This window comes from Passer domesticus, chromosome 5, assembly GCF_036417665.1.
Source record: "Passer domesticus isolate bPasDom1 chromosome 5, bPasDom1.hap1, whole genome shotgun sequence".
In the NCBI taxonomy this organism is placed as follows: Eukaryota; Metazoa; Chordata; class Aves; order Passeriformes; family Passeridae; genus Passer; species Passer domesticus.
In genome coordinates this window covers 13,464,516-13,488,642 of record NC_087478.1, presented here as the reverse complement: position 1 = coordinate 13,488,642, position 24,127 = coordinate 13,464,516, and the positions used below count along the sequence as shown (strand labels likewise).

General features: G+C 46.9%; 2 protein-coding genes and 1 long non-coding RNA gene across 3 annotated transcripts in view; 2 read left to right on the top strand and 1 right to left on the bottom strand.

Moving 5' to 3' along the window:
- Nucleotides 1-3,615, top strand: part of LAMB4 (laminin subunit beta 4) — a 51,983-nt gene extending 48,368 nt beyond the window's left edge. Inside the window, exons 33-36 of the mRNA XM_064422063.1 lie at nt 233-371; nt 609-785; nt 1,788-1,941; nt 3,266-3,615. Of these exons, the coding sequence (XP_064278133.1) occupies nt 233-371; nt 609-785; nt 1,788-1,941; nt 3,266-3,405 (610 nt within the window). The 3' untranslated portion in view covers nt 3,406-3,615. The remainder of the gene's footprint in view (nt 1-232; nt 372-608; nt 786-1,787; nt 1,942-3,265) is intronic.
- Nucleotides 3,616-3,764: 149 nt separating this feature from the next.
- LOC135301725 (uncharacterized) lies at nt 3,765-8,282 on the bottom strand. Its single transcript, XR_010363454.1, has 3 exons — nt 8,153-8,282; nt 6,902-6,996; nt 3,765-5,207 (listed from the first exon to the last, which is right to left on the bottom strand). It is a non-coding gene; the product is annotated as an uncharacterized LOC135301725 (long non-coding RNA).
- The window catches only part of LAMB1 (laminin subunit beta 1), a 42,387-nt gene continuing 26,304 nt past the window's right edge, over nt 8,045-24,127 (top strand). Inside the window, exons 1-13 of the mRNA XM_064422055.1 lie at nt 8,045-8,174; nt 8,332-8,501; nt 11,099-11,234; nt 13,185-13,258; nt 15,051-15,239; nt 15,347-15,410; nt 16,839-17,041; nt 18,327-18,447; nt 18,625-18,813; nt 19,085-19,264; nt 19,772-19,884; nt 20,697-20,776; nt 23,287-23,422. Coding sequence (XP_064278125.1) covers nt 8,132-8,174; nt 8,332-8,501; nt 11,099-11,234; nt 13,185-13,258; nt 15,051-15,239; nt 15,347-15,410; nt 16,839-17,041; nt 18,327-18,447; nt 18,625-18,813; nt 19,085-19,264; nt 19,772-19,884; nt 20,697-20,776; nt 23,287-23,422 — 1,698 coding nt within the window. The 5' untranslated portion in view covers nt 8,045-8,131. The remainder of the gene's footprint in view (nt 8,175-8,331; nt 8,502-11,098; nt 11,235-13,184; nt 13,259-15,050; nt 15,240-15,346; nt 15,411-16,838; nt 17,042-18,326; nt 18,448-18,624; nt 18,814-19,084; nt 19,265-19,771; nt 19,885-20,696; nt 20,777-23,286; nt 23,423-24,127) is intronic.

Below are 24,127 nucleotides of genomic sequence, written 5' to 3'. Positions count from 1 at the left end.
TGCACCACCAGGCAGCCAGCAGCACCCAACCTCACCCTGAGTACAGCAACTCAGGTGCTCCCCACAAAGTCCTTTCCTGAGGTTTTGCTTTACCAATTTACCACAATTTTAATGGTTGTTGTTGTTGGACTTGAGGAAACATTCCTGTGTGTCAGCATGGGTGCATTTGAAACATGTTCTTGCTTTGCTCACCCCACCATGATACTACATACACTTCCTTTTTCCATTTTAGCAAAGCAGCTACAGCTCTTCTGCCAGTGGATGAAATTAATAATAAACTAAAAAATGTTGTGAAGTCCCAAGGACACTCCAAAACCACCATCATAAAGTTAAATGAAGAGATACAAGGCATCAGAACGCAAATCTCTCAGGTATCTTGCTGCAAATATTTTAATTTATTTGCTAGATTTATTAGAAAGAGATACTTCATTCTGAAGTTTCCTTAAGGTAAACTTAAATAAACAAAACCAGAATGTGCTACAGATATGACACCAATTCCATACTGCTTAAGAGTCTCTTAATCCATGGACAGTCCCTCATTACCATGCTCCCCACAAGATGAATGGATGCTGCATAAGAAATCACAATCTTCAATTGCTCTGTTTTAGGCTGAGAACCAAGTGAACAAGACAAATGATAAACTGAATGACTTGTCAGCCAAACAGACTGAGGTGGAAGATGAAAGTGCCACATGGCAGGCAAAAATGCTGATGAGCAAGAACCAAGCTACAAAGGCAAGATTAGAGGCAGAAGCAGCTCACAAGCAAGCCCAGAAAATTGATAATGTAAGCCCTTCTGTCACATGTTAAGGGGGAAAAAACCTCCTCCATGTTTGATAGTATTTTTGCTTCAGAAGCACTGTTGTGCTGTCATAAAAACTTAACATTTTCCTTATGCCATGCAGTGTAAAATGCCACAGTTAAGAAGAATTTGTGTTTTATTTTAAGGTTTCTGGCATACACTTCTGTTAGCTTGAATGACAGAAAACATACACATTTCTCTGGCTACTTCATGACATTTTTCCTTGCAGTGTGTATAAGACTTGTAGTCACCATGGGCACCAATAAACACAACAGAACAAATCACAAAACCAGATATTAAAATACATGAGTGATGGAAGCAGCCTGACAATTCATCCTGTGCCGTTCTCCTTCAGAGAAAATTGCTGTGGGAGTTACTTGGAGTTTTTGATTGGCTTGGTGCTTTCCAGTAGTTCCGGTTTTTTTTTTTTTTTTTGAAAATGCATAGAAATTTGCTAAAATGGCAAGAACCAAGTACCCACACCACAAGCTTGGAACATGGCCATACTTCTAAGTTACAAGAACTGTAGGCAAAATCTAAACTGCAGCCTCAACAGCCACCTAGATCAGCAGGGAACAGATTAGCCAGTAAATATTACTGCAACTGAAAATGTAAAAACCCCAATGCTGCTACAGATAATTCATTACATTTGAATTAAGCCTTATGACAAAATGAAAGTTACAGAAAAGCCCTATCAACAGGAGCAAAACCAGGATAATTTAAACACTTCAACATTTTTTTTTATATCCTTGCCCCTCCCTCTCCTTTAGATTACTCCACTGTCAGTTTGTTTTAATTGATTTCTATCCTGTCTTGCAAAGCATTTTTCAATGTCTACAAATTAAGGATATATTTTTTAATATTTAAGAGAATGAGAAATCTAAACTTTGGTTCAGAAGGATGTTTAAAAAAGTATTAAAACTTCCTTCTGTACACCAGATTAATTATGAGATGCTCTTAAACAAAGTAATGGCATTTTGTTACAGGAATTTACTGACGTTAAAAGAAAGTACACCATTCTTCAAGAAAAGCTAAAAATCCAAGGACCTCCAAATGTAACACTAAAAAAAGTGAAGCAGTTGAAAAAAGAAGCAGAAAAACTGGCTGAAGAGACTGAAAAGAAGATACAAAGAATAACAGGTGATGTTCTCACTTCCACAGTGAGTCATAAGCACTGTGTAGTCATGAATTCAAGGCTACAGTCCTTGCCCACAGACACACTAAGTTCACCCAAAATTAGGTTTCTAACAATTTACCTGGTGAAAATCCCTGCCTGAAGCTACTCATTTTAAAAGCAGTTGAATTGATTTGGCTTATGTACTTTTTCTGACTTAAATAGATTGCTATAAGCAGTTTAAAAACAGGGCAAGTGCAAAACCTGCATAAAAACCTGGCTGCAGATTTAGCTGGAGGCCCTGATTTATGCATTTGCTTTGGGCACTTGGACCTTCTATTCTTCCTCTCTGCTCTGTCTTTCCCACATCACCCAGGCAAGGACTTGTGTGACAGCTGTAGGGCAGCTGTTTTCCATCAGCCCATACTTGTTCCCCTTCAGACATTATCTCTGAGCAATGGCAGAGCAAACCAGCTACAACTACCAGCTACCAGTGGAGACTGAAGCTGGTGTGCCCTGAATCTGTGGGGCCGTGGCTGTCAGACAGAGGGGTCATGGGCCCTGCTGACCAGAGCTGCTGTGGCTGTACTGTCACCACTCCTCACACAGGCTCAGAGGGTCACAAAAAGGAGGAGCACATCTCACGTCCCTGCACACAGGAAACCAAATTCTTATAGTCAAGGACTGGGCATTCCCACTGGGAACCCCTAAGCCTAGGATCCTGCCAGGCTCAATATCAGAAAATACCACATAACATCAGCAAAACTGAAGCAGAAACTCTATCCCAGGAGAATACTCTTCAGGACAGGATCCAAATAAATATTTTGAGCACATACCTTGAGAAAAGGCATTAAGATTATCCAAGTCACTCTAAATGCCTGGATGATAAGGACATTAGAAACAGGCAGTGAATCCTGTGGGTTTAACTCATTACCAATATCTTTACATTGGTGTAGCTTCACAGGAACCAGCATAAAACAGTTACACAAGTGAGGGAGACCTAAGCCCATCACACCCAAATTGTCTAGGCTTTACACACATCAGTGGACAACTGTCCCTCTGAGTGTTTCCATTTAAACCAAGTCCTTTAAGAGCTCCATGTCCTGTCCCATCCTAGCTGATGGACAAAAGCACATCCTGAGAAATTAATTTCTTCAAGGCTGTCATGCTCCTCTTGCTATCCAGAAGCCAGACTTTTCCATCCAGTTGCACATATAATATTCCCCATTCAAAATAGGCTTATTGACTCTAGAACTTATGGGAAAAGAAATGCTGCTAATCACTGGATTTTACTTACACAACAAATGTGAGCATCATTGCTCACATTGTTGCATGTCTCTGCTCTTCCAGATTTGGAGAAGAAGCTTCAGGAGCTGAATCAAACCAAACAAGATAAAGCAGAGCAACTGAGACAACTAGAGGAACAAGTGATAGCCATTAAAAATGAAATAATGGAGCAGGAAAGCAAGTATGCAACATGCAAGAGTTAGGGTCTGAACAGACCACCAGGTAAAATGAAGCTGAAATCACCATGATTATCACATCCTGAGCATCCTGGCACAGGCCACTGTCCTCCGGAAATACATCTGAAGTGGCCTAGTGAATTATGTAATTTTGTCTTTTTTTCTTTTTCTTCTTTTGTCCAGTTGAGTTTATATGGAAATAGGAAATACATTGTAATAAACCATGTGATTTAGTAATCATTGTAATAAACCATGTGATTTAGTAATCAGGTGTAGTCTTTGAGGGAGCTCTACAATAAACTCCTAGGGACAGTCTAGGGCTTCTTGTGGCAGGTTGGAAATGCAAAAGGAGGATTGCTCAGAGAGCTGCTGGTAGCTGCCTCCCAACACCCCGTGTCTTCTGCCACCCCCTAAAATCCGTGGCTGTGCCATGACCTGCACGGGCTGCCCAGACTCGGACGGGGCGATGCCGATCAAGCCCTGCGGGCTCCCGCAGCCGCCCGCTGCCAACCAGCGGCAGCGCAGGCATCGTCACTGCTCCAGCCCCGTCTCCCCCTGAGGCAGAGCGGATCCCCACCAGAGCCCTGGCGGTGGGAGGGTGCCGCTGCTCTCCCTGGAGATGCGGCGGGCAGCAGCTCCCGCCGGGCGGTGGGCGGCACAGCCGATTCCCCGGAGCCCGCTGGATGGCAGTGCTCGGATGCTCAACGCAGAAAACAACTTAAAAATCTTCTATCGGGCATTGCCGCTCCTGCAAGGCACGTTTTCTTATGCTTATAGGGGGTTTCACGCATTTTTCATTAATGTAACCGACAACTGGAGAATAACTCCAGCTCTCAGGTTTAAGCTGTGAGTCTAAAGGGCCAGAAATGTTGAAAACCAACTTCTCCAGCTGTTCTCCCACCATGCAGCACTTCACAGAAGTCAGGGTTCACTCAGCAATTTCTTTTAGCCATCAAGAACAGATGAACTAGCTTGAATTTTAGGCTGTAAGTATTTATATATATATATATATATATATATATATATATAAAGAAGGAATCTGTGGTTAAGCAAGTGGTACAGATGTTTTAAAAAGACTGAAGTGAGCTACACCTCAGTTTCAAACTCCCACCCTTTTATGCATACTCCTGCAGGACACAGAGCAGACTAAGGATGGGTTTTCCTCAGCCAAAACCAGTTGTGTCATTCCTGGCTCGACTGTCCCACTGTGAGAGACTTCACTCAGCACGGTGCTGCTCCAGAGCTGGGATGCAGCCCAGACCACATCTGTAAAACTCAGGAATGCTCTGCGGGAGCACAGGGCTCTTAACATTTACTCATGCCAGCAGCACCCGTGAAACAATCCTTATCGATCCCACGGAGATAAACACTGCATAGTCATCACCCTGTGTTTACAAGAGCTAAAGCAGCATTGGTATGCGCTGGGGGCTTGGGTGGGAATTGCTGGCAGATGAGATTTCAGAGATACTCCTCTAACTCAAACCAGCTGCGCCCCAGGGCAATGTGCAACATGCATTACACTGTAACACATTCTGTTGTGAAAATAATGGAATTAAATTATAATTTTGATATCATCTAACAAAGCCACCTGAACGCAGGAATGCACGGAATTTGTGGGTTAGCATTTTCTGAATTTTAGCACCTGTGACGAGTGAGGCTTCTTTCTAAGTTACTAAGCTGTAATCAGATGATTGTATTTAGGCTGACTTTGACCTGATGAAATCAAACATCTCTCTTTCACTCGGAGCACACACCAAGCTGCTCACATGCAGGTCTCCAGGTAATGAAGGATTTTCTGCAGGTTTCAATGCATCTCTGCTGGACTGCACCTGGAAGAGGCAAACTGAAGCTCTTTGACAGAAATTCCCAATTGCATATAAGCCAAAATTATTTCATTCATGGCTTTAAAAATCTGAATTCACAAGCAAAAAGTTGAAAGAGAACTTCCTCCTAAAATCCACTGTTGACTATGAGAATTGCTGAATGGCTTTCCACAAGCTGCATGGATGAGAAATCTGTAAACACAAGGCAGTCAAACAAGCCTGGAGAGGAGATGTATGCATGGGGGGAAACAGAAATGGCTGGAAGGAAAGTGGAAGCAGGAACAAGAAATTCAACACAGAGTCTAACCTCCCCTCCCTGCCTCCAAGCATGCTCAGACACAAAGGAAGCAGATCTGATGGGACCAGTGGCCACAGAACTCCAAATCCATCCTGTGACAGCTTCTGAGGTTTACAGCTGTGCAGCATTTCCCACTGGCAGTGACACAAAAACTTTCAAAGTATTTTTTCAAAATTAATTTGTGGGGAAAATGCTGTCTCTAGATAAAAAAAATACCTATTTGTAGTTCCCCCTGGACCTCCTCCTTGTGGGCAGAAATGGCTTCAGAAAACTGTTTCTTGAAAAAGAATTGAAATAAGTTTCCTGCTGCAGAGCATTTTTACTTCAATGGCATTAATCAAAATGCAAACAACACAATCAAACTGACATAGAATCAAAGATATATTTAATCAAAATAATATCATCAGCTCTGTCTACCAGGCATTTGATCACTGCAGTGTTTTAATAAGAGCATGGCTGATCAAGTGGGTCCCACTGAGGTCAAATTGTAAAATTTTGTATTTTGAGACTTCCACCCGTGCACAAACACGGACACTCCAGGGTGGTAAAGGTGGTTCACCAACCACAAGGATAGGGCACAAAACTGATTTTTTATCATTTGAAGAATCAAATTAAAATACTCCCACTCATTATTTGTCATGAGCACTGCAGAGAGGGAGGGACACAAGTCCCATGTTCCTAATTCTCGCACACTGAGTGTGGTGGTTTCTGTAATGTCTGAAAGAACAGCACAGTTCTGGGTGATGGTGGCCACCCCAGGCTGTGGCTGGAGCTCCAGCTCAACCCCTGATGTCACACGGCAGGGTCACCCCCAGGCTGGAACAAAGCACTTTTTCATCCTCTCTGTGCCAGGGCACAAAGGAGCCTATAGGGGTGGATAGGACTTCTACAAGGCTATGAAATAAGAAAAAAGAAAAAAAAAAGAAAATAAAAAAAAAGAAGAAAAAAAAAGAGAGAGAAAACTTAAAAGCTGGAAAAATACGGGACAGAAAAAGTCCAGTGGCAATGGGACAGTTGCACAAGGGGTGATCCTGCTGCCCATCTGCCAAGGGCCAGAGAAGGCTCTACCAGCAGCAAAGTAAAACATTTTCTGCTAGTGGGGGGACAAAAATGTTTGCTGTACTGAAGCTTAGGAAATACAACAGGGTTATGAAACTGAATTTGTTTTCTGAATTTAGAAGATCACATGGGAGAAGAAGTTTAGAATATTACAATTCCTGCCCTGTCACTGTAGAATGATTTAATTTTATGGATATCTTTAATGAAACAGCTCCACAAGTTCTTTAATCCAGAGTCTTGGGTTATGTTTCAAACCTGGTGTTTAACCTTTGGGGCAAGTCACTTGGTATCTCTCTGTTTCTGCTTATCCATCTGTAAAATGAGAATGAACATATTTACCTACCTCGGCAGGGTTTGCTGGGCCAGACAGACCGTGGTGTGTTTTCATTCTGGCACTGCAAATAGTGAGGGCAAAGTGTTCTTGGGGGGCACTGGTACCTGGTAAAGATTTACACAAGTACACGTGTTACACGTGTGCAAGCAAAACCTGGGTACATAAACCCAGGCATTTGTCCCAGCCACGTCCATCTTTTATACAGACTCCTAGGCGTTTATTTAACACTTTCCCTGGGTGCTGAGGGAACTCTGCCCCAGAGGCCAGGGCACTGACATGGGAGGCTGGGGCGCAGGGGCAGCTCCAGCACAGCCATTCATTCCTTGCAGCTGCCTCAGTGCCCCTGGGAAGGCAACAGTGCCCTGTGCTCCCAGGGAATGTGACACAGCCTGGCAATGGCTGCTCCAGGCCAGCTGGGCCCCTCTGCCTGTGCCAGAGCCAGACCTGGCAGCACAGCCACCATCCCCAGCAGTGGCACTCCAGAGCCACGTGTGCTGGCACCGCAGCACCAGGCAGAGTGGGGCTGCTGAGCCTTGCGTGGGACAGTCATCAACCCCCTGGTTCTTTGCTGGGTTTTGGGCCTTACCACACAAGTATGCACCACTGTCCATCCGTCCATCCATCCATCCATCCATCCATCCATCCATCCATCCATCCATCCATCCATCCATCCATCCATCCTTTCCTCACAGAGGTCCGGCTTCATCCACACTAGCGGCAGAAGGCAGGATTAGGTCAATAACCCCATTCCTTCATTGTTTCTCCACCGACAGGGGCAGGGACGGGGGGCACCCGATTGCACCTATCCGCCACCCCCTTCCGATTGCGGCACCCTGCCCAGAGCCCGCTCCGGACGCTGGAAGGAGCACAGTCTGCGGGCCGGGGGGCTGCAGTCCCCGGTGCCCCGCTCGGGCTCCCTGGCCACGGCGGGACAGGACCTCCCCTTGCCTCCCACCCGGACTGAGCTGCCCTTCCTCGACGGCTGCGCTCCTGCCCCGGCGAGGGGCCGGGCTGCCCCAGGGCGGGGGGCCGGGCGGGAGGGGCTCGGCCCGGCCCCGCGGATGCGGAGGGGCGGAGGAGGAGGAGGGCCAGGGCCGGGGGCACCCGGCGGCGCGGGGCCGCGGTCGGGAGCGGCGGCGCCTGCGTGGAGCGGCCGGAGCAGCGGCGTGCGGAGGGGCAGCCGCGTCCCGTCCCGTCGTGTCCTGTCCCGTCCGGTCCCGTCCCGTCCTGCCGCCCGCCATGGGCCGCCTCCCGCTATACCTCTGCTGCTGCTGCTGCCTCGGTAATCCCGCTCGGCTCCGCTCCGCTCCGTTCGCCGTCGGGGCGCGGCGGGCGGGGCGCGCCTGGGCAGCGCCCGCCGGGGCGGCTCGGGGCGCCCGGCCCGGCCGCGCTCCCGCTGCCCTCTCTCACCCTCTGTCCCCCTCTCTCCCTCCGCGCAGCGCTGTGGCCCGCGGCGGCGCAGGAGCCCGAGTACAGCTATGGCTGCGCCGAGGGCAGCTGCTACCCCGCCACCGGCGACCTGCTCATCGGCCGCGCCGCCCGCCTCTCCGCCTCCTCCACCTGCGGCCTCCGCCAGCCCGAGCCCTACTGCATCGTCAGCCACCTCCAGGTGAGCGCCGGGCGCGGGCGGGCAGCGCTCCCGGGCACCGCGCTCGCTGCCGGCGCTGGGGCGGCATCGCCTTCTGCGCGGGGTGCGGGGGCTGTGCCGGGGTGCGGGGGCTGTGCCGGGGCTGTGCGGGGTGCGGGGGCTGTGCCGGGGTGCGGGGGCTGTGCCGGGGCTGTGCGGGGGCTGCGCGGGGTGCGGGAGCTGCGCGGGGTGCGGGGGCTGTGCCGGGGCTGCGCGGGGTGCGGGGGCTGTGCCGGGGCTGTGCCGGGGCTGCGCGGGGTGCGGGAGCTGCGCGGGGTGCGGGGGCTGTGCCGGGGCTGTGCCGGGGCTGCGCGGGGTGCGGGAGCTGCGCGGGGTGCGGGGGCTGTGCCGGGGCGGTGCGGGGTGCGCGCCCGCGGGCAGCCCCCGGCCCGGGGGGACGGGACGGGACGGGACGGGACGAGCCGCCGCCCGCGGGTGGGAAGCGCGGGCAGCGGTGCCCGCTGGGGCAGCATCGTGTCCCGTGCGGGACTCCACACCCTGGCTCCAGGGAATCCCCCGCGGCTTTCGGATCCGACCCCCCTTTCCTGATCGAGGCCAATAAGGGAGAATGTGCCGCAGTAAGTTCAATTAATGCTTTATTTCCCGGCTCGCTCGGAGCCGTCTAGACAGCTTCCTAAAGGAGAGTGGGCTGTAGGGCTCGGCAATGTTTTGTCCACAGTCCCCATAATGTAATCGCATGTGTATGGTCTCAGAGTGAAAGGATGCGAATAAAGTTGTCTCAGCACATCTGGTGATTTATTGCTTTTTAAAGCCAGAACCAACTCAGCAAACTTAAAATCTCTGATAGAGAAGGGATGGTGGAGAAGAATAAACTATCAGTTATACGTGGAACTCTGTTGAACTGAAAGTAAAGGGATAATCTCCGGACAAATTACTGTGGAGACAATAGGGCCGGATTCTGGCACTTGGAAGGAAAACCACAGGAAGCAGGGGAGGCTGTAGCACTTGACTCATTTGTGCCCTGAAGTTACCAAGTCTCCCTTCATCCTTTCCCTACCTTTAGTTTTACCATATAAGTTCTGTCTAATAGCATTAATACTTTATTTGACGTGGGATTTAGCTTCACTGAACATTTTGTGTGTACGTTGGGATTGACCTCAACAATGTAAGCATCTCTGGTAGAAAAAAATAACAAAGGTGTTTTGTTACATTTTCTTGTCTCAAAAAATGTTGAAGTGCCGTTGTAAAAAGCATCACTTCAGAAGTTCTCATGTACCCATATTCCTGATCTCCCAGCCCTGGTTCATCATTTGGGATGTCCCTGGTTATTCTGAACCACAGTGTGTGGTATTGAAGAAGTCATGGGAGTTGCCATTATCCTCTTAGTAACATGAGGCATGGCTGCACTGAGTGCTTGGCAGAATTAGGTCTTCTAGGATTCAGTTTTGGTCAGAGAAAAGGAGCAAGTTGTGGCATGAAGTGTGGGGGGAGAGAAGCCTGGAGCAGACAGTAGGGATTGTCTTCCTGGGACCCCTGCTCTTGCCGTTCTTTCTGCTGGAGGAGCGTTTGAGGGCTCGTGGGAGGTGAAGCCCTGAGCTTGGGAGGAGCCACTGAAGCCAGAACTGGTGAAATGGAAAGCCTGTGTGGTGCAGACCTGCCAGCTGTCACATTCTTTGCTGATAAAGCATAGCATTTGTCTCCATAAACGTGCTGGAGGAATGATGCCTGTGTGCCTTTCGGCAGGGATGAGTTGTTGGTGTGTTGGGGCTCCTTCACTGCCATCCAATGAGCTCCTCTCCCTCATCTGCCCCCTCCCGTTGGTCTGGGCAGGAACCCTCCTTTTTGGATCAGTTTGCACCCTACCTTGCAGTCAGAAAGTGGTGGTTTTAAGCAGAAGAACAATGCAAAAATAGCACTCTTTGTAGTAATAGCCATGATGGGATTTTGTCCCCTAAGAAGAAGCTTCCAGCTTTCCCAAGCAGCACATCCCAGACTTGTTCTGATGGTTTTGCTTGGGCAGACCTTGTAATGTGTGCAGATTGACTTTATGTACACAGTTTGAGGTTGCAATACCAGCTGAAGATGCGAGGTTTGGGTAGGAGTTGGACAAGCTGAATTCAGGGAAAAGGGCTAAATCACTGAGGGCCCCTGGATGTGCTCTGAGCCTCACGGGAGGTATCCCTAATGCAGACAGCTTGCATCTCCAAGCCAGCTTCCAAAAGCCAGAGTTATTTCTCACGAGTTGCTAAGATGCAGTTTTGCACGTGTGCATTTTTACAGAAGCAATTCAGCAATTTTCTGTAGATGTTGCCATTGGTTTTGAATTCCACTGGAGAATACGTGCACTGGAAGAGATTTCCTGAAACTGCAATTTTCATTGAAAGCATGCTTCCCATAAAAATGAAGTTTATGGAATTCCTGGCATATTTTCCATTTGGCAATTTGCATTAATTCATCGAGGTAAAAAACACTTAGCTTTTCAACAAAAAAAAAATCTTTGATGACTCTTGCAGGCAAAATGAGTGGAATGTGATATGGATGGAAAATACTCTTATCTGCAGGAAGCAACTATTGCCCCATGGATAAAATCAGTAATGCTGATTATCGTGTTGTTTCAGGAGGACAAAAAATGTTTCATATGTGATTCGGAGGATCCCTTCCACGATACTCTCAATCCCGACAGTCATCGCATTGAAAATGTTGTCACCACGTTTGATCCCAATCGCCTGAAGCTCTGGTGGCAGTCGGAAAATGGTATGCGGTTTGTCCGGAGCAATTTCCGGGGCTGGGAGCTGTTTTCCCTCCTTTTGTTTAAGGGTACCTGTGGGTTTGCTCTTATCTCTGGCCTGCTGGTTACTGCCCTGTGAGGGATCGCGCTGTGTGAGGAGCCATGAGTAAAACTGGCTGCTTTTGTGTGCCCTGGAGCAGTCCTTAATCTGTAACAAAACCCCTGGAGTCCGCCAGGAGTGTTGGAAACAGCCGTCCAAGCACTCTGCAAGAGTCCTTTCCTAAAGAGATGAGTTTCCCACACTGGCCTCAGATCTTCCTCATATTTGGGCAGCAAGAGCAGAGCAGCCTTCCAGGAGTAAAAATCCCTGGGCTTCCCCACGCTGCGGGCTGGGGGCTGGGGAAGGAGGGGGTTTGGGTGCAGAGCTCGCCCTTGCCCTGCCTGCATGCCTCCCATTTCCTTTTCCTACCCCAGGACAGTAAAGCCAGGGATATCTCTTACCCTACATGCTGCATTCTCCCTCCTAAGCTCCTTGAATTTCTGTACCATTTGCCAAACAAGAAAATTAACAGCAAAAACAAGCTAGATTGTTAAAAACAAAAATTGCATATTAGTTTGGTGGGGTTTTTGTTTTTTCTTTTACTCCTTCCTCCGCCTGTTTTACTTTTCTGGTTATGCTTTTGGCATGCCTTCATACACAAAACAAGGCAGCAAGGGTTTCTCAAACAGCAGTCCTACCCTGGATCCTTAAAGCCAGCTGGACAGGGTGGGATTTCTGCAAATTCATTGGCAGCAGCTGCCTTATTGTATATGAGGAAAAAAAAAAAGTAGTATTTGTAACAGTTTTGCAGCCTGTTAAAGAAAGATTTTCACTAAATCCTTTTTAACCATTTAGATCAACTGCTTGCCGCCAGCAGTTCTCTTCCAGCATTCCACATAATTCATGTTTTTTGCAACAGGCTTGGCAGCATTCACACAGAAAAGTTTCTTAGCTCATAAGGTCATGAAAATGTCCTTCAACAATAAAAAACAAATGATTCTTTCTGTCCAATTCATGTTTTCAGGCATACAGCATAAGGGACCATTGCTGCATGCTTCACAGAAGGTTACAGCTGGTCAAAAATTTAAGTGCCTTATTGTTTTATTATTTTCATTTCTTACCCTTTCTCCTCTCTGTAAATCTTGATTTTATTTTTTATTTCTAACTACAGTATAATTAGTATCCAGCTGTTTCGAGAGCTCTTTTCACAAGGCAAAATAATATTTCTGGCTGTTTTTCTTCCTTTCTGTGTAGAGTCCTTGACCACAGGTTTGGTTACAGCAGTTTGGAAAACCTTTTTCCTCTCACCATTTCCTTAACCCTTGGAACTACAAAGCAGGGCTGTGATAGTTGCTTTAGGAGAGTCTCAAAACCAGGTTATAAAGGAGCTGTTCTTGTGGACAGGAGAGTCCAGAGTGAGTGAAAAATGGGGAATGGCCCCCCCAGACATCAGTGAGACTGGGGGTATTAGGGCTGCAGAAGCTTGTGCTGCTGCCAAGAGGCTGGGCTGTGGGAGAGCAGCCTGCAGCCACCACACACATCTGGGCTCAGCATCCCCAGCTGGACTGGGGGCTTTGGTGCCAGCACCCAGCTTGTGGTGGGCCCATGTTTGCCCAAGTCCAGCGATGCCAGGCACACCCTGTCTCTGTCTCAAACAGCACTGCAGGCTCACGCTCTGCTGGGGCTCCGTCCTTGTAGCGCGGTCGGTGCTGATTGCGCGCAGGAATCCCATGCGTGATGCTCTTCAGCAGGTTCTTGGTGTCTCCCCCTCTACCTCAGGCACACACTAAAACATCATATTCCTTTTCCACATCAGAGCCAAGTGGTAAAGAAAACAGTCTCATGCCAACAGATTGAAGAGCTTTGGCAAAATTTAGATGTAGAAACGGGCAGGTGTACTTGTTTGCTGAACTCCTTCTTTTCTCTGCCCCTGCAGGTTTGGAAAATGTAACTATCCAGCTGGACCTGGAGGCTGAGTTTCATTTCACTCATCTCATTATGACCTTCAAGGTAAGAAAGCCACAGCCTTACCCCTAAAAAATGAGGAAATCGGAGGTCTGATAGTCCTTCACATCTATTTGATATTTGGGATTTGGGCTTTGTCTGAACTGTTTGGCCTGAGTTTTTCAGAGCTGCCAACCATTAACCAGTGCTGAAGTCATGCAGAAAGGCAGAGTACTGATTTGTCTTTGAATTCCAGTGAGGCTGCAGAAGGAGTCATGCTGAAGCTGGGTTTTGTGTTGGTGTGTCTCTGGTGGTTGTATTCTAGAAGATTGTTGGCTAAGCCATGTAGCAGCAAGGGTTTTTTTCCTGAAAAAAAGTTGGCCATGGTATCAAGTTTTCATTTGGCAAATGGAAAGGTCTTCAGGAAGAAGGAACATCTGTACACAAAGTGTCTTTGTTTTTTTACAAACAGATGTCTTGGAATGGTAGCTTACGTCCTGTACATCCTAAATGTTTTTCCCATGTGGACAGATTAATCTCTTCATTTTTACGCATCAGCTTTCTAGGACAGCTGGTTCCTCTTTCCTGTGGCATCCACTAGGGTTTCTCCTTGTGACTTAAGGTGGTGGCTGAGGTGAAAGGTGGTCATTTCTACTGAAGCCAGCAGTGAGGGACCCCCAAAAAACCCTTACACTGCAGCCATTGTACCCCTTGGTCTGCTGTCGGGAGGAAGACTGCAGGGGAAAGATAGTTTTAATGATGCCTTGTGGGCTTTGTGTGGTAGACAGTTGAGCTGCCTTACTTCTGGGTTGCTAAATTTTTTTGTTGGGTGACATACTAGTTTCTAAGTTGGGTGATATTTTCAGCCAGGAAGCAGAGAGACTGAAATGCTTTTGTGCTTGGCTCTGGGAGGTCCTCCTCTGAATACATAAAACTAAGGAAGAGATTGTTGCCATTTCTTGGTAGGTACAAGCCAGGGTTAAATAAATATCTGGTTTTTGAAAGGCAGCACAAAAATTAAAACATGATTTTATGTAGGTCAGAGGAATTAAATTTTTTTTCAAAACTTCATTAGTTTGTTGTTCTAGAGTTGGCTACATGTAGGTAAGTAGGACACTGGTTTGTGTGAAGCAGATGCAGCCTGCCAGAGTCTGGACAAGGCCAGCTGGAGGAGAGTCACTGGGGACTGGGGCAGTCAAATGGAGCATGAGTGGATGAAGCTGAAACTCTCAGTCTCCTTAAAGAAGGTTTTCTTAAGGCAGCACAGAGGACAGCTGGAGCATCAGGGGTGCTGCAAAAGGTCATGTGGTCAGACAAAGGAAATGCTGGGGCTTCTCTGAGCTTCAGACATACCTGCTCAGCAGTAACTTCTGGATCTGGGTGGGAGGCACTGGCAGTGACCTCCTGCTCCCTGCAGCAGCAGAGGAGGCCCATTAGGTCCTTTGTAAAAGATCAGGCAAAAAGATACAACAAGGAAGAAGGTTCTGCTACTTTCCACAAGCTGTGGGAAAAAATCTTTTTGTCTCTGTAAAGCCCTTCTTTAACCCCCACTTTTTAGAAAGGGTTTGGAATAAAAAAAACTTACAAGTTTTTGTGTTTAAGCCCTTGGCCACTGAGTGCTGTCTTTTGAAGATGGGTAGTAGTCTATGGTTTGATGAGTGTTATTTCATGTATCTGCCTCTGAGAAGAAAGTGGAATATCATCAGAAAAGTATTTCCAGTATTTCCACATATGGGAAATAGTTGGTGCAGGGAGAGAGATTAAAATCCAGACATGTGGATTGCTCACACTAGTAAGATTTAATGTACATGCAAATAATAATTAACCAAATGAAATCTCTTGTTTTTCTAACTGTTAGACATTCCGTCCTGCTGCAATGTTGATTGAAAGATCGTCTGACTTTGGACAGACTTGGCACGTTTACAGGTATTTTGCATATGACTGTGAGAGCTCATTTCCTGGGATTTCAACTGGACCCATGAAGAAAGTGGATGATATAATCTGTGATTCCCGATACTCTGACATTGAACCTTCAACAGAGGGAGAGGTCAGAGACAATTTTTCTAATATGTTGATTGTGTAGACTTTTTCCTTACAAATTCGGATTCTCTTATTTTTGAAGCTGAATCTTTCGTTGTTTGATTTTTCCTCCAGGTGATATATCGTGTTCTAGATCCTGCTTTTCGAATTGAAGATCCATACAGTCCAAGGATTCAGAGTATGTATGCAGTTGCCTTTCAGGCTGATTTGAGAGCATTTCAGTACTTACTTGCTTACAAAAACAAGTAATCCACTAACAAATCATGCATTAGCCCTGATAGCAGTTTTGAAGTCATAGGAATACCTTTTCCTGACTCAGACAGTGATGTGCAGGGAAATAAAGATCAGTGTTGTGAGCTCAAGGGATTGCTCTTCCTTGGATTTGGTCCTTTTCTTAATTGATCAGGGATTTATTTTCATTTATTTCCCCAAAATACATGCAGTTGCCAAGAGAAACCTTGGAATGTGATCCTGTAATTGCACAGTATTCAGAAAGCAAATGAAGAGAGCTACAGTGGTACTTATTTCATTGTGCATTTCTAGCTAAAATCATTGGGGTTGTGTTTTATTTTTCAGAACAAAGTTGTGACTTTGGAACAGTTTGCCATGGTAGCACTGCATGTCTGGGCCACTCAGATGTGGTCATAAACCACAACTTGCTGTAGTGTTCGTGCATGGTCATGGCAATACATGAGGGATCTGTTGCTCAGTTTAAGAGAAACCTTGTGGGGTGTTTGGCCTGAGGGAACTGCAGTGCTTGGCCTTAACCTGACCTCTGATTTAATATGCATTCTCGGGCTGGGTTCATGTCCTTCAGTGTAAAGCTACCTGGAGCAAAAGGAAATATGTGAAGTAGAGGAGTGTCTGCTCGTTGCTATGAGTTTAATGTTTTTTTTTTCTTTACTCAACATTTTAAAGGAGAAACTGCCTTCATGTGCTTGAAGTGCTTTGTCAAGCCTAGTTCAAGGCTATAAGAAATTACATAGGATTCACAATGCCAAAGTAGACATCTGGGTGGTATTAATTAGTGCAATATTGTATTCCCATGGATTATCCCTCAAGAAATTCTTTGTGTTTGGTCAGTGATGGGGTATTACTTCTTTCCACAAAATGTAACTAATTACATTTCCTAGGAAAGTTGGGTGGGTACAACAGAAGAATTATTTGTCTTTGTTTCCAGCTAAGACTTTTTCCAAAAGCCTCATAACTCTAATGGCTCCTAGTCCTCTTGGCAGCAGTTTCTTGATATCAAGTCCTTACCCATCTTATATTTTAAAACCCCAAAGAACCAGTGTCTTTTAGGTAGTGCTTTTCTCCTTGCCTTTAACGTTTGTGTATGTGCCTGTGCATGTCTATAATAAAATAGACCATTATTTTAAATTATGCTTAAACTTACTTATACAGTTATCAACTTGTAGTAAAATAATGTAACTTCTTTTTTTTTAATTTGGGGAGTGATGTGTAGGTGCTGAAATTAAATCTGATCTAATCTGCCCATAGGAAGCATGCTTAGGAAGTCACTCCTGGCTTCCTCCCATTCAAAATATCTGGTAAATAACTCCAAAACAGGTTTGCTGGTTATGTATTTTGTGTGTGTCCCCTGCAGACCTATTGAAGATCACAAATCTGAGAGTCAAATTTGTCAAGCTGCACACGCTGGGAGATAACCTGTTGGACTCCAGGATGGAGATCCGAGAGAAGTACTACTATGCCATCTACGACATGGTGGTCCGCGGGAACTGCTTCTGCTACGGGCACGCCAGCGAGTGCGCGCCCGTGGAGGGCTTGGACGAGGAGGTGGAAGGAATGGTAAATATTCACACTCTTCTGCATAAAGCTCTTCTTGTCTGTGCCTCTCTTAAGTGATTTGAACACAAATGTGAAGATGATATTCTGTCCCTCACCTCTACGCGCTTGATTTCCAAACAACAAAACTGTTGTAATTATTCCTCCTTGGCAAACACATCTGTCATTATTGGTATTAATCAAACACGTATCTTAGACCAGGTGATAAATGTTTTAGCATTCCTTTTCTGATCATGTTACAGGGCTGATGAAACTGAAAGGTAGGAATGAAGAAAGGGAGTGTAACCTTAATTGGTCAGAGACTGATGTATGAGTTGACTTGGTTACCTTAAAATTGAAGTGGAATAGAGGCATCAAAGGCTGAAACACTTGTGAATCGAGATAACCTGTGTTTGTATTAGTCGTTACCAGCTGAAAAATCCAGGTTGTAGCTCTAATAAACACAGGCCCTGAAGGAAAACCTGATTGCTTCCATGGTATGCTGCTGCACAAGTGCCACATCCCTTCTGGGGTCTGCTTTTCCCCATGGTTTGTGCATGACAAGCCATACTAGCACCCTGTTAATGGGTGAGTTATTAACTGGTTGGAGATATGGAAGCTTGTGGGAGGATTGTGTGGGCTCTCCAGGGCTGCAGGATGCTGTCGAGCTGAGTGCTCCACTGCCCTGTGTTTGGTCAGTGTCTCCACCCAAGCTTTGCCTTTAGCATTGTGGCTACAGTGCTGGTAGTGCCAGTGGCAGCAGCTGTCACACAACCACTCTTGGTCTGCTTGGTGCTTGTTCTGTACACAAGGCAAAGGCAAAACCTGGGGCTGATGGATAAACACCATCCAAACTGTCTGTTATCTTTGCTCTGAGAACCAAGGCAGGGCTGGAAAGAGGGCACTGGGCTAGTGACCTGCTGATGTAAATAGATGCATGTTAATAGCTAATTTACAGCTAATAAACTGCTGACTTTTAAAGTTCCAAGAGGCTTCTGTGGTTATTGGAGTGGAACTGTGCTCTCCTTCTTTCTTTCTGAAAGCATTTATTCTGGCACTAGTTCTAGTAAGGAAAGAAGGACAAATTTGTATGAGGACACCTGGGCAGGTGAAGGACATTCCTGTGGCCCTTTTTTGCCTTTTCTAAATGCAGTTACATGGATTAAAGTCTCCAAAAGTATATGTCTATTATGTGCTAGCTTTATTTTGCATTCATTGCAGAATGGTTTAGGGTTTTTTCCTTTTTCATTTATAACCAACTCATTTTTTCATTCTTTTTTTAATTTCCTCCTTTTTTTTTCAATTAAAGGTTCATGGTCACTGCATGTGCAGACATAATACCAAAGGATTAAACTGTGAGCAGTGTTTGGATTTCTACCATGACTTACCCTGGCGCCCCGCTGAAGGTCGCAACAGTAACGCATGCAAAAGTGAGTTGCAGTAAAATGCAGAGCTGGGTGCCGTGAGCGTTACACGCTGTTACTTGGGCTTGTGTAAAATCCTTGGTGTGTAAAACCCTTCATGTTCTTTGCTTGGCACTGGTGTGTCTTGCCCGCAGAGTTGCACTTCCCCCAGGACTCTCACTCTGCTTTCTGTCTTTGTCACAGAGTGCAACTGCAATGGCCACTCCAGCCAGTGCCACTTCGACATGGCCGTGTACATGACGACGGGGAACACCAGCGGGGGAGTGTGCGACGAGTGCCAGCACAACACCATGGGACGCAACTGCGAGCAGTGCAAGCCCTTCTACTTCCAGCACCCCGAGAGGGACCTGCGGGACCCCGACGTCTGTGAGCGTAAGTGAGCCCCACTCTGCAGGTGGGAATGGCCTTGGGATCCCTGAGGAAAGGTGGCTGTCTTGGAGGTCTTGAGGGAGCCTGGCTGGGTTTTGTTTTCTCTTTGAGGATCTGGGAATTTACCTGGCCATTGTGTGTCCAACCCAGATCATGTTTAATACTTGCAGGAGTGACAGTTTCTACACAGCAGTTGAATTTCAGTAATCCAGTGTGAGACTTGGCCTTTCATTTTGTAGCAGTTAATAAAACACGTGTGACGCTTCCTTCTTAGCTTGCAACTGTGACCCAGCTGGCTCCCAGAATGGTGGGATCTGCGACCGCTACACTGATTTCTCCACCGGCCTCATTGCTGGACAGTGCCGTTGTAAATTATTTGTCGAGGGGGAGCGTTGTGACCTCTGCAAAGAAGGTTTCTATGGCCTGAGTGCTGATGACCCAGCGGGCTGTCAGTGTGAGTAAAAACATATGTTCCTTTACGTGTGACCAAAAGCTCTTTGAGGAACTGTTAGTGCCAGGAGAAGTTGGTTTGTAGGATGGATTTTTTTTCCTTTTTTTCATGTTTTGGCTAAAGGAAAAACATTAGTGTAGATTTGATGAGCTTGGAGTCCATCAACCCTTGAAATGCAGTTTGCCATTTGATCCTTCTAGTGTATTCAGTGGAAATGGTATAATCCTCCTTATTTCTTTTCAATGATGAGTCTCTAGGCCAGGGAAGTTTTACTGGGATGGGTGGTGGGCAAAGAATGAAATTAATTTCTGTAATGGGGAATTCAGGGGAAACTTCATTGTATATATTTAAGTTGAACATGTCTAAAATATGACTTAAGTTGAACACTGTCTAAAATATCGGAGTCACATTTTTGGACAGTGTTCAATTTAAATATAGACATTAAAATATGTTTTTTACCTGCCTATTTTAATATGCTTTTGACCTGCCTGTTTGTATTTCCCAATGTAGCTTGTGCGTGTAATCCTCTGGGTACCCACCCTGGGGGCAATCCTTGTGATTCGGAGACAGGAAACTGCTATTGTAAGCGTCTGGTGACAGGAAAGCAGTGCAATCAATGTCTGGCAAGTAGTTCACTGTAAAATCATTTAGGAGAAACTGGTGTGAGGGAGGTTGGAGTGTGGGAAGCATGGAGCAAGGTGCTGGCCACTGTCTCTGGCTGCCTGCTAGCCCATGCCCCTGGCATTCAGGCTGTACAGGGCACCTTGAGATGTCAGGAGCCATGAAGTGTGCTGTGTTTTGGGGAGCTGGGATGCATGTCAAGGCAGACAGGAACATCCAGTCTAATTCCTGGAACCATAAGGAGTGAGACATTAGGATACCTGTGGTTGCTCTAAAAATGAGGGATCTAGGGCAATTCTGCTGAATTCCTTGCTGGGGTGAAAGACAAAATGGTCAGGGAAATAGTGTTACCAAAAAAATTGCTTCCTAAACAGGCCATTATTTTAGGCAGGGATTATTTCACACAAATACATTTCCATGTGTTTATGCATGCTGGAGTGTTATAGAAACACACTGTCAGATAACTGGATGTGTTTGTACAAACACTGAGAAACTCTTATCTAGCAGTGAACTGCATGGAAAAACCAAACAAGTCTGTCTGTCTGTCTATCCAGCAAGCAAGTTGCAGAGTAGCAGCCCTGCAAGGGCAGTGCCCTACACAAATACCCACTGCCCCATGTGGCTCTCTTGTCCTTGAAATGGTCAGCAAGGTGGGAGGGAAGCAGGTAGGGAAGTGCTGTTGGTGCTTGTGGGGTAGACCCACAACCAGCGCAGCAGGATCCATGGGTGTGCTGAGTGTTTAAAACTGTGCCTTTGGGTTAGATGGAGCTAAGTCTGCAGCAGGTTACAGTGCTGGTGATGTTTCCTCCTGCAGCCCGAGCACTGGGGCCTGAGCAATGACATGGACGGGTGTCGGCCCTGCGACTGCGACCAGGGGGGAGCGCTGAACAACAAGTGAGTCTCAGCCCAGTTCCTCTCCTGTAATCACTCACCCAGCCTCATGATTTTGGAACCACAGCATCCAGGGCTCATTGTGCTCTGGGGGAGGATGTTTGATACCCATCTTTCTGCTTCAGAAGGTGGTAGACCTTGATTGCAGCAAAGGTGGCAGGGGCATCCATGTCTTTTCTGTATTTAGCAACCTCTGTTTGTGCCACTGGTGCAAGTGAACGTGTAAAACTGTTTTTAGCGTAGCTCTGCCTTTGTCAGTCATGGTAGGAACTAGGTGTGGATTAAGCTCTGTCTTGGCTGTAACCCAGGGTATGGTCCATGTCAAAGCTTTGCTCTTACAGGATGAAAGCAGGACTCGGGCATGATGTGGGCAGGGACAGTGACATGGATATGCTGGTCTTACTTTGCTCCCAAATCACCCTTTGCCAATCTCTCTGCCCAGTGGTGTTAAGGGAAGCATGCTAGCTGCACTGGTCTGCTGTTGCCCCCAGTGGTGCTGCATGGAGTAGGATGTGGACCTGGAACTGCCCACTGGGGAGATGGACATTTTTTAGAGAAAATTGTAAATTTTGAATATGTATCCATCAGCATCAGCATGGAAAGTTGTAGCTTAGATGCCCTGTCAATGGGATGCTGGGTAGCCAGCCTGCTTCTCTGACCAGAGCAGTTCTCTGTGTGCTAGGTGTGTGTCCAACCTCTGGCTTGTCAATAGCACCATGTTCTTTGGCTCCTTTTTTTCTTTCCCCTCTCCTCTTCCTTCCACAAACCCTTTGAAATGTCATGCTTTTGTCTAAAGCCACGGAAGTGTCCCAAGGGGGTCAGAGAACTGTTTCCCACTGAAGCCCGTGGGACCACACTGGGGGAGTGTGGGACTCATCTTGGTGTGTCTCCATAGGTCATCACAGCCTACGGACACCCCATCTGCACCAGGGATTGCCGTGGGAATGTCCCAGGGGCCGTCTCTGCTGTCTGCTCCCGAGTGAATGATTAGCCCTTGGCAGACAGCAGTGTGGATGTTAGGGATTATTTACTCCCCCGTGCTTGCTCCCTGCGCACAGATGGGTTACACCACACAGCCCATGACAGCTCCCCCAGCACAGCTGCTTCCAGGGCTGTGGGGTAACAGCCCAGCCATGGCCCAGCCCGTTTCCCATGCACTGAGCCCACGATTGCAAAAGCGAGTGGGGAGGGGACTGCAGTGTCCTGGCATGGGCAGGCAGCAGCTGTGCTTTCCTCCAGCCGCAGGAGGACCGCAAAGCCCAGCTCTGGCTCCTGACTCCGCTCTCTCACGTCATCAGGAAGGGAGAGCTTTGCTCTCCTCGGGGCTCCTCTCCTCAGCTGCTGAATTGCTGCTTTCTGGCTCCTGCTCAAGGTGTGGGATGCTGTGCCTCGCCCAGAATTCATCCCTGTGGTGTAACCCAGGTGGTGGAGTTATTGCCTCCCCGGAGGGGATGCTTCCCAGCTCCTCTTCTGGGACAGCTAAGGCACTTCTGGCTTCTCAAAGTGAACATTTAAGAGAATCTCTGCAACTTCAAAACCAGTTTAAGTTTAAAATTACTCTTTGTCTGGGGACTTGAGGAATCTGGAGAATGTTCATGGAAACCAGAGGCATTTACCTTTAGAAAATGTTTCTAAGTCCCACTCAGATTTAAAGAAAGAAGTGTATTTTGGTGGACCAAAAAACCTTCCTTTCAAGAAGTGTGATTGGGTGTGTGCAAAATGTTCTTAAAGGTTCTTTATGATGCAGGACAGACTCTAGGGACAATAACACAGCCAAAGGCAGTTTGGGGATAGGGCTGTATTGAGTAAAGAAAATGGCTCATTATGAAAGAAGGGGAAATCTGTGTGTCACTCTGGACAGACCTTCTGGTGATGGCCCTGACTGCCCCATGTCACTGGTTGGGTCTGTCCTACTGTAAAGCAGCCAGGGGTGGTTTCACCCCACTGTAGCTGCTGATGGTGACCTGTCTGGATGCTTTGCAGCAAGTGAGAGCAGCTCAGCATCCTGGGGCACGTAGGATCCTGCATGTTATTGCTCTGTCTGAGACCATACAAACAGATACACTGCCTGTGTGGCTTGCAAGCTTGGAGCCAAAGGCTGCCCTTGGCTTCAGGGCAGATGTGCCTGTTGGCTAGGTCTGGTAGCAAGTAAAGCTCCCAGAACTCCTGTGTCCCACTAAATCACTGCATCCATAGCATGAAATCCTCTTGCCATCCAAACAGAGGAAACTAGTTTTAAACTGCCTACTGGAAATGTTCCTGGTTCGTGCTTGCTTCCAGCCTGAGCCTGGATTTGTTGTTTTGGAGAGTGCTGGTTGGGTTGAGCCAGGTCTGTACCTGAGACTGTGCTACTGGGTTGGTAGTGCAGGTGGCCCAGCTGCAGAGCCCGAGAGCCTCTCCTGTGTGCTGTGTTCAGAAGTGCTTCTCTTCCTGTGTCGTTTAAAAATGTCATAGCTCCATCACTGTCTCAGCATAGCCAAGATCTGTTGTAAATTCATTCTCTTCCATTTTAGCTGCTCGAGTGAATCTGGCCAGTGTGAATGCCGGCCCCACATGTTTGGACGTCAGTGCAACCAGGTGGAGCCTGGCTATTACTTCATTTCACTTGATCATTACATCTACGAGGCAGAGGAAGCCAACTTGGGTCCTGTGAGTAGCAGTTTCAGTGGTCTGGGCTGTCTGGAGAGCTGTGGGAATGTTGTTTCACCAGTTGGCTCTTGGAAGTGTCTTTTGTACTCTGTGTGTTTTGCAATTAAAATGTGGAAAACACAAAACTGAAATGTATCAGAAAACCATTAACCTGTAGCTTTTCAATCTTAGTATCAATAAATAATGGAGTAATTGAGGGGGGAGGAATTGTAATTTTTTTTAAACCTGTTTTTTTGATTATGACTGTACAGTTAGTTTTCTGTCACCATCCCTCTCTGTAGCCCACCACATCCACTTCTTCTCTTATGTCAAGAGAGGTGGACACAGACACTGGCTCTTCTCTCTGGTGCCATTTCACTGGGAGTGAACAAAGTACACATTTAAGCACATTGCCACAGTTTTTATAGTTTCTGTACATCAGTAACATATATTTTATTAATGACTAAAACCATATTGGTTGTGCAAAATACTATTTTTGTAAGTGAGGTTGCCTCTAGCTTGTTTTGCCTGCTGGCATGGTATAGCAGGGTTTCTGGCTCTTTCTCTTGCCCATCACACAGCCTTGCTTTCAATTCATTAACAGCAGCTAGGTGATTATATCAATCACTTTTGCCTCCAGCAAGGAGACAGGGAGATGGAAATAATGGTTTCTGTAAAGCAGCAGATCCTTTCCTGCCTACAATCAGGGTACTTGGTGCTCTAATT